The following is a 9,856-nucleotide window of genomic DNA, read 5'->3' as shown; positions in this document are numbered from 1 at the left end:
TACATAATAAACACATCTTTTTAAAAAAGACTCCTGTCAGCTTTAGGGTGTCCGTTTGGTAGTCTTTGGTGGGCTCAGCAACAAGAACTGGGTGGCTGGAAGTAAATGACCAAAGACCATCCCTGTGCAGCCACAGGTGACACCAGTGGTGGACCGGGGACCTTGTAGGAAAGATGAGACCACACCCAGCGGCACAATGCAGCCATGAAACCTTTCTGAGAGCCATGCCTGGTGGTGCACGACTACAATGCCAGCAACTCCAGAGTTCAAAGCCAGCCTGGGCTGCTAAGCAAGTCTGAGGCGCACCTTGGCTACACAAAGCCCTGTCTCGGTATGGCGTGCTCTCTGGCATTCACAGGGAAGCTCAGAAGAGCAGGAAGTGCCCTGCCCAGGAAAGGTTTCTAAGAATCTGTGAGAATGAAAGTTCGAAAGTGAAAAATTAAATAAAACAACCACGCTGATAATATCAACACAAAGACACCGGAAAGCACAGGATGCCAAGCCTGAGGTGGGAGAGGAGGGAGGGAAGAGAGGTCCCACTGAGGAGCAAGGGTGGGGGGCCTGCTTCAGGTGTCACAGCTCTAACAGCCGCACGACAGACAGCCAGAGAGTCAGACTAGCCCAGGTATCTGGAAAGAGCAAAGAGTCACACGTGTTCAGTACTGGCCCCCCCCCATTCTGTAGGCCCCCCCCCCCACCCACTCTGTAGGAAAGGGCACACTGTGCACAGAAGCCCCCCCCCCACTGTGTAGGAAAGGGCACACTGTGCACAGAAGGAGAGAGGCCTGAACCTGCTTCTGCAGGCCATCACCAACAGCTCCAAAGTCCATCATTGGAAAAAGTCACTTAACTTCTCCAGAACTCACTTTCTGTTTGGGAGGGAAAAACGTTTGTGGGCCTGTATGCACACCTATGCACGCTCATACAGAGGTTCCTGTGTGCATGTATGCATATGCCAGGAGAGTGGTGGTTAGGTAAAAACAAACAAAAACCTAAAAAACCTAAAACACTTAAGCCTTTTTTTCCAGCTTACAAGAAGTAAAAAGACAGGGAAAACAGTAATCTCTTAAAGAAAGGCTCAGGGCTAGATCTGAGTTCGAGCCTAGCCTGGTCTACACAGCAAGTTCCAGGCCAGCCGGGGCTCCACAGTGAGGCTTTCTCTCAAACTAAGAAAAAGACTCAGAAAAACGCTATTATTTTTTAACAAGGGAAGAGTAACAGCTAATAAGAGGTTCCGCCTACTGCTTTCCAGTACAAGCGCCTATGTGTGTGACACACACACACATACACGACGTGAGTGTGTGCAGGCTACACAGAAGCCTCACAGCAAGCCTGAGACGTGGGTGGGTAGAACTGTGAATACAAAGTGAGGCTCCAAGACCCTGAGCCACCAGCCCTAAGGCACAACCACAAACCTCATCCAACCCAGACAGCACGGGCACTCGCCCCACCGTCCTGTTTAGAATGCCTTCCTTGCCTCCTCTGTCACCCTAAAGGAGACAGGGTCCTGGCTGGCCAGGAACTCTCCCTATGTAGACCAGGCTGGCCTCGGACCCACAGAGATCCACCTGCCTCTGCTTCCCGAGTGCTGGGATTAAAGGCGAGCGCCACTGCACCCAGCACCTCAGCTGCCAGAATCAGCTGGTCCAAAGCCCTCCGGCCCTTCTGCACACAGGACAGCTGACTTAACTCCTCCAGCAAGCTGCTCTCACCTCTTCATCCGATGTTCCCAGACGGTGGTTTTTAACCCCTTTGGGGCCTCATATCCGGTAACCTGCATATTACAATTCGATTCATAACAGTAGCTGAGTTAGTTATGAAGTAGCAACAAAGCAATTTTATGGTTGAGGCTCACCACAAGGTGAGGAACTGTATTAAAGCGTTAGGAAGGTTGCGAGCCACAGTTGCAGGAGGAAACAGAGGGAAGGAAGCTCTCTGCCTAGCTCCTCTCTTTAGGCTGACAGCTCCTGCTCACAGGTCTGGAGGCTTTGCCCTGAGCCCACCCAGGACTGCACCTGCTTCCCCCTGCAGGGTTTAATCATCTAAGAGGATTGCCACCCTCTCTCTGTGGCAGCCTAAGCAATGCGGCAGGACCAGCCTCGTCCCATTCTTTACTCCCAGAGCCTCTCAGAGCTGACTAATTAAATGCAGCACAGAAAAGTCTGAGTAGTGTAAGGTGCTTGCCCCACCCCCACCCCTGTCACCCTATTACTCACTCTTTCTCTCTCCTTCCTGCACTGGGGTTGAATCTGGTGTCTACACAGGCCAGGCAGCGGCTCCACTCACTCATTTTTTTGTTTGTTTGTTTTTCGAGACAGGGTTTCTCTGTGTAGCCTTGGCTGTCCTGGACTCGCTTTGTAGACCAGGCTGGCCTTGAACTCAGTGATCCACCTGCCTCTGCCTCCCGAGTACTGGGATTAAAGGCACAACGCCCACTTTTACACTCAATCTTAAATGAACATATGAGACTTGAAATTAAATAAAAACAAAGACAAAAACAAAAAACAGTGCACTGGTTTCTAGTCATTCATTTTTCGGTGGTTTGCTTTGTGTTTTTTTGACACGGGTGCTTCTGTGCAACCCAGGCTGCTGCAGACTGGGCCCCACTATACTCCTGTCGCAGCCTGTGAGACAAGTGCTCACTATGAAACCCTGGGGGAGGGGCTTGAGCTCACAAGAGATCCACCTGCCTCTGCCTCCCAAATGAAAGACCTGGGAGGCCACCACACCTGCTGTTGCAATAATCTCTCCCAATAAACATTCTCCTTCAGAAAAGAAACGGCAGCAGACAAACACAGTGCCTATCCTCCCCAGCCCCAGGTCCTAACCCTCTGCACCACTTCTCCCTACCCAGGAAAAGCGCCTGTGGCTGATGACATTGCTCTGTACAAGGGGAAGACTGGCTCCCTGCTGCTGACGTCACCCTGAGCCTTCCTGATGGAAGGAAGGATGTGAGAAAAAGTAAGAGGTTAAAGGGGAGCTTAAGGGCAAGAAAAGGGTAAGGCTCTCAGAGTGTGTGGCCAGCGGGCCTGGTCACAACCGTGCCAACAGCCACGTGTGGCCAGCAGGCCTGGTCACAACCGTGGCAATAGCCACGTGTGGACAGCGGGCCTGGTCACAACCGTGGCAACAGCCACGTGTGGACAGCGGGCCTGGTCACATCCGTGGCAATGATCACATTTCCGGTTCTCTCCTGCGTTACTTCATCCTCCCGTAGGGGTTCCTCTTTCCAGTGGGTGGATTCGCAGCGGCCAGATGCACGCGTCTGAGGCAGACACCCGGGAGTCAACTTGGCAAGTCTCACAACTTGATGTCCAAGTCCTGACACACACGTAGGAGGTGACACAAGTGACAGAGGCCTTGGAGCTTGGCTGTAAGACCTGACTTAAATCCTGCTAGCTGGAGGTTGGAGAGATGGCTTAGCAGTTCAGAACACTGGCTGCTCTTCTAGAGGTCCCAGGTTCAATTCCCAGCACCGACATGGTGGTGACTAACAGTCTGTAATTCCAGTCTCAAGGGATCCAATGTCCTTTTCTGGCCTCCATTGGGCACTGTACATATGTGGTGCACAGGCATACATACATGCGGGCAAAACACGCATACACATAAAATATTAAAAAAAAATAACAGCTGGGCATGGTGCTGCACACCCTTAATCACTTGGGAGGCAGAGGTAGGTGGATCTCTGTGGGTTCCAGGCCAACCTGGTCTATAAAAGGAGTCCAGGACAGCCAGGGCTACACAGAGAAATCCTGTTTTGAAAAAAACAAAAACAAAAACCCAAAAAACAAAACAAAATAAAAAATAACCTTGATGCCTTACAGGACTACCACTGAGAGGCCTGCATCCCTCTGCTTTGCTCTTCTAACCTAGAGGTGGGGACCAGACATTGACAACCTGCTGCTACTTCACAATCTGAAGTGAGAAAATCGTCTCTCACGCAGCAAGACAAAGATAACACTCCCGAAGACATCAAACACAACAGCCACATTCTGACAACCCCTGAGAGAGAGACTTCAAAGCACACCAGCCGGGCGTGGTGGCGCACACCTTTAATCCCAGCACTTGGGAGGCAGAGGCAGGTGGATCACTGTGAGTTCGAGGCCAGCCTGGTCTACAAAGCGAGTCCAGGACAGCCAAGGCTACACAGAGAAACCCTGTCTCGGAAAACAAAACAAAAACAAACAAAAAACAAAGTTCACCTTAGTGGCTAAACACATAGCTATTTTAAGTACACTGTACAGTCAAAAAGGTTGCATTGCCAGATCCAGAGTGCCATAACACACTCCCTCACCATCAACAGCAATGTCATCAAAACTAGAGTTCCAGCCGGGTGTGCTGGTGCACACTTTTAATCTGAGCACTTGGGAGGCAGAAGCAGGCAGATCACTGCGAGTTCGAGGCCAGCCTGGTCTACAAAGCGAGTCCAGGACAGCCAGGGCTACACAGAGAAACCCTGTCTCAAAAAACCAAAGGAAAAGGAAAAAAAAAAAAAGAAGAAGAAGAAGAAGGAAAAAAAAAGTAGATTCCAGCCATGCACTTAGTGAGAAAATAATGGCTTCAAGTCCAGCTTGAGTCTGAAGTCTGACCCAGGTCGACCTCAGCAGCGGGCACTGGCCTAGTGTGAACTAACCCTTACCCCAGATGTATCTCAGGGACATGACCCACTGTCCAGCACTGCGGTCCCCACGGCAGTGTGCTTGACCATACAACTGGGAGGAGTGTGTGATTGGTCTTAGTGCCCAAAAGCATTATTTCCTTCTTTTTAAAAAATACTTGGCCGGGCGTGGTCGCACAGGATTCTAATCCCAATGCTCAGGGAGGCAGAGGCAGGCGGATCGCTGTGAGTTCGAGGCCAGCCTGGTCTACAAAGCGTGTTCAGGACAGCCAGGGCTACACCGAGAAATCCTGTCTCTAAAAACCAAAGGAAAAGAAAAAAGAAAGACTTAAATTATATGTTCAAACATGATTACCCGATTTTTTTTTTTTTAGTCACCCAGCACTCGGGAGGCAGAGGCAGGCGGATCGCTGTGAGTTCGAGGCCAGCCTGGTCTACAAAGTGAGTCCAGGATGGCCAAGGCTACACGGAGAAACCCTGTCTCAAAAAACCAAAAAAAAAAAAAAAAAAAGTTCAGTGAGAAGCTGGCGTGAGGGACAGCTCAGCAGGTAAAGGTACTTTGTGCCAAGTATAATGATGTAAGTTGGGGACCTGCTTTGTAGGAGAATCAAATCCTGAAAGCTGTACACACACACACACACACACACACACACACACACACACACACACGTCCTTACAATGGTTCACAGACCCTGAGACCATGTCCCTGAAGTGAATCAAAGTGTGAGCTCAGATCCAGAGTGTAAACCATTCTCCCTGCTGCTGGGCCAGTTCCGCAGACCTCCAGGCACTGCTCACTTCAGCCACCTCAGCCCATGAGGAAACAGGGAGTCTATTTCCCAACAGCTTCCCAGGAGAGCCGCTGCCCTCTCTCCTAAGAACAAGAGGCAGGAGGGACACGGCTCACTGTTGCCTCACCTAAGGAGATCCACACAGAATGAGGAGACTACCCTCTCTGCACCCCTACTCTGAGCTGCTCCCTAATAGCAGCCCCTGTTGGAGCCAATGGTGGCATTCAGATGTGAGCCAGCACAGCCTTTCTTGTTGATGTGAAAAATCCCCACACTTTATTGTGCTTTTGGGGACAGGATCTCACATAGACCCTGCTGGCCTCACACTGGAGGTGTGGCAGAGGGATCTTAAATGTCTCTTGTCCCTTTTCAACTCCAGAGAACTGGGGTCACAGAACTCCAGGCATGGTCTACATGTCGTTGGGGAGCAAACCCTGGGCTTCGCGCATGCCGGGCAAGCTCGCTACCAGCTGAGCTACGCACCACCAGGAAGCTTCATATAAGCAACCATTTCTTAATCTCACCTGCTATCAAGGCAGGTGCCCCCACCCAGTACTGACCGGGCAGTAAATCAGCCTTCTGCTTGTATTCACTGTATTTTTTTTTTTCCTCTCAAGCATTCTCAGCCTGACAGTCCCATGCGGCTGTCAACACAGTTCAAAACCTACACCACCAATAACTGTCGGGAAGAGCCCGTGTGTACAAACCTGTGTGTTAGGGTTTCCAAACAAAACACCTCTCCAAACTCAGACTGACTTGGGGGGGCGGTGGGGCTGGGAGAATCTGGCTGGCCCTGGGGGGCTGAGTACAAAGAAAAGATTCAGATCTGTTAAGGAAAGTGGAGAAGAGCTCCTGCCTGCCACAGGAGGGAGGGAGGAGCACACTGGAACTGCCACAGTAAGAGAAAAGAGGACTATGTCCCCTGGATGGTGGCACTCAGAGGAAGGATAGCAAGTTACCAAGAAGAGACTTGATATTCTAAGAGCATATATAGGGGGAGGAGGTCTCCTTCAGTCACAGACATAGGGGAGGGGAGAAGGAGAGAAATGGGAGGGAGGGAAGAATGGGAGGAAACAGGGGAAGGGCTAACAATCGAGATGTAATATGAATAAATTAATAAAATTTTTAAAAAAAGAAAAAAAAAAAAGAAAATCCCACCAAACTTAAAGCTAAAAGGAGCCCTCCGACTTTCAATTCCCTGTCGGTTTGTTGTTTTTAAGGGGGGGAAAAAAGGCCAAAATACACACACACACACACACACAAACAAAAACAAAAAAAAAAACAAAAAACCAACACATACACACAACCCAGGAAGCCACTAAAACAGGTCATTTTCAAGAGAAGAATCACATTAACAAAGCGAGTAGCGGAAACCTGGGCTCTGAGCTTAACCCACCTACCACGAGCCCTGGGACCGGAAACACTTCTTTCCCGGTTTGGTAGTGGGTTTCAAAACAGTGGGGACAGCCAGCGAGATAAAGCTCCAAGGGGGAGGGGAGCAGGCCGCCAAGCTTTTCCTGAATACAGGGAGTCTTCCGACCACAGGCTTTTAAATGGACCTTTCTGGGGGCAGCTGACAGACTCTCCAGCTAAACACATAGTGTCTGGCTTTCAATCAGAGCCGGGTGCGCGCTGAAAACCGCGGGGCTTTCAACTAGCTCAGGCACACAGGCGATCTGAGATCCACCACCCAGACCCGAGGTGGCCGGTACCCTAACGCCTCCCCCATGCGTGACCAGGGCTCCGGCAGGGTCCACACCGTGGCTACTACAGGGACAAAAGGAGCCACGCTGAAGCAGAGCGCCGGCCCCAGGTCTGCGGGGGCGGGGGCGGTCCTCACAGACCCTCCTTCGGACGCGAGCCCCAGCCACTTACTTTCGTTCGGCCGTTTATCCTGTAGTTGCCCAGCTTCCCGCTGCAGTGGCGGATCAAGTCGTCCATGCTGCTCATGAGCAGGCCGATGGTCTCGCAGCCGGGCTCCTTGCCCTCGATCCAGGTGATCTGGTCCCCCCGGATGTCCTTGGAAGAGTCACTCTTCTGGCTGACCAGCTGCCCGTCCGTGAACTTGCCGGTGTCGTGCAGGGCGCGCACCTCGTCGCCGATCTGCTGCCCGGTCTCCCTGCCCAGGAAGTCGTCCACCACGCAGATGCCGTGCTTGTTCATGCACGGCACGATGTACTCCAGCGCCAGCTTCAGCGCGGGCAGCGGCTTGGTCTGCCCGTTGGGCCGCAGCCCACCGCTGGGACTCAGCGCCTCCCCGGGGCCGCCGCCCGCTGGGCACAGGCTAGCGCGCTCCGGGCCCGGAGACCGACTAGCCGGAGGAGGATCCTCGGAGCCGGGCTCAGCCGGGCCGGGGCCGCTCCGGGCCTGCGCCGCGTCCTCCGGGCCCGGTACGCGCGAGGCCGCCGCGCTGTCCTCGCGCCGGGCCGCCCTGCCGGCGCGCGCGGCTCCGGGGGCCCCAGCGGGCGGGGGCGCGACGCGGGGCTGCGCCGGCGCGGGCTGCGCGCGGGGGGCCTCGCCGCCCTGGCACACCAGCTTGTGCTTCTTCCAGTCCTGGCGCTGGTGTTCCTTGCAGCAGTAGAAGGAGCTGCGGCAGCGTCCGCAGCGCAGCAGGTTCTCCATCTTCCCGCACAGCTCGCAGTACTGCCGGTCGCGCTCGCTGGCGCTCAGCGCGCCGGGCCCGCCGCTGTCACTGGCCATGGCCGCGGCAGGGCGGGCCGCGGGCCGGGCGCGGGGCGGCGGCGGGGCCGTCGGGGCGCCCGCCCGGGGCCGCCGCCCGCTGCGGGAGGCCGCGCGCGCCCTGGCCTCGCCTGCCTCGCCCCGGGCCGCCTAGCGCCGCATCGCGCCGGAGAGAGCGCGGCCTGCGCGGCGCACGGCGCCCTGGGCGGGCGGGCCCAGCCGGCTGCGTCGGGGCGGGCAGGGCGCGGGCCTGCGGGCGCCACTCGCTCCGCGCGCGCTGCACGTACACCACGGCCCCGGCGACCCGGCGCGCGGGCGGAGAGGGCGGGGGCCGCGCGCACGCTGCGGGCCGGGCCTCGCGGGCGGGCGCGCCTCTTCCTCCGCCCTCCCCTCCGCCTCGCGGCTCCGCCCGGGGCGCGCGTCGCCGGCCGGCCTGCCTCCCTGCCTGCCTGCGCGCGCGCGCGCGCGGCTCCACCTGCCTGGCGGGGCCAGCGGGCAGCGCTCCTGGGCTTCTACGCCGCCGCCGCCGCCGCCGCCGCCGCCGCCGCCTTGGCCACCTCGGTCTTCCAGAGGAGGAAACGGAAGCTCAGGCGGCCGGCTGGGCTGCTCGGAACTCCGAGCCGGCCGCCGCGCGCTCCCGGTGTGCTGCTGCTCCTGCTCCCCGGAGGCCGCGGAGGGCACAACAAAGGCCCCCCAGGCAGCCCGATCGGGGACAGACTACGACTGAAATCCCGTGGCCCGGTTCTGGCTTTGCTTTGTTTGGTTTGGTTTTGGTTTTCTGACGTCCTTAAACTCTTGAGGTTTCTCTCGGTTCCAGTTCGAGACCTCCCAGGTTAAGTAAGTTAATCAGGGCTCACTTCCAGATCCGTGTTCAGGCCTGAAGCTCCCAAGAGCGTGTTACGTGCACGACTCTGTACGGGGTGTTAAGGGTCTAGCATTAGAATCTGCAATAGTATCTGCAAATTTACGAGGATTAATATGGGCTTTCTTTGTTGTCCTGAAATGCAGTCCTGTGGTCCTCAGTGAGATGATTAGGGTGAGCCCCCTTTGCCACTTATATTAATTTTGTTTGTTTACAGTGTTGGGGGTTGAAATAAGCACACCTGTTTGTGTATGCTTTTATGAAACCTTAAAACCTCACAGAGCCTGGCATGGTGGCAAACACCTTTATGGCCAGCACTAGGAGGCTGGAGAGAAGGCTCAGTGGTTAAGCGTCCTGTCTGCTCTTCCAGAGGACCCGAGTTCGATTCCCAGCAACCACATGGCAGGTCACAACTCTCTGTAACTCCAAGACCTCACACCCTCACAGACATACATGCAGGCTAAATACTAATGCACATAAAATAAAAGTAAATATTATTTTAAAAAAGCAATGAGTAGAGCTGGGGCCCTTATACTTGGGACACCTATACTTGGAGCACTGGAGATCTATGTGGTGAGTTCCGGTCAGCCGCCAGAGGAACAGAGAACAGACAACACGGTCAACCTGTCGCCGAAACAGCAGGACTCCCAAGGCGCAAGCATCTGACATCGTGTACATAATTGAGTGTAGCCATTGAGACAACCGACAAGCGAGAGTTTGAAATGGCTGTTTGGATGCCAGGGCAACACAGAGACAGGAATTGGTTCCCTTTGCCCTTTGAATAAAATCCCAAGCAAAGCAACTCAGAAATGCTTAGAAATGTAAAGGAGACATTTCATGACTTAGAAACACAAACCTTAAGAATATTTTTAAGATGGACATGGTGGCACAAACCTGTAATGACAG

General features: G+C 54.4%; 1 protein-coding gene across 1 annotated transcript; it reads right to left on the bottom strand.

Annotated features, from left to right (window-relative positions):
• Window positions 1-7,096: 7,096 nt before the first annotated feature.
• LOC127186335 (egl nine homolog 1-like) lies at window positions 7,097-8,122 on the bottom strand. The gene has a single exon (XM_051142752.1). It carries the CDS (start codon window positions 8,107-8,109, stop codon window positions 7,246-7,248), a length of 864 nt encoding a protein of 287 aa, XP_050998709.1. The 5' UTR covers window positions 8,110-8,122; the 3' UTR covers window positions 7,097-7,245.
• Between the last annotated feature and the right edge of the window lie 1,734 nt (window positions 8,123-9,856).

This window comes from Acomys russatus, unplaced genomic scaffold (assembly GCF_903995435.1).
Source record: "Acomys russatus unplaced genomic scaffold, mAcoRus1.1, whole genome shotgun sequence".
NCBI lineage: Eukaryota > Metazoa > Chordata > Mammalia > Rodentia > Muridae > Acomys > Acomys russatus.
Note: the sequence above shows the minus strand (reverse complement) of the source record. Positions and strands in the feature narration are given on the sequence as shown.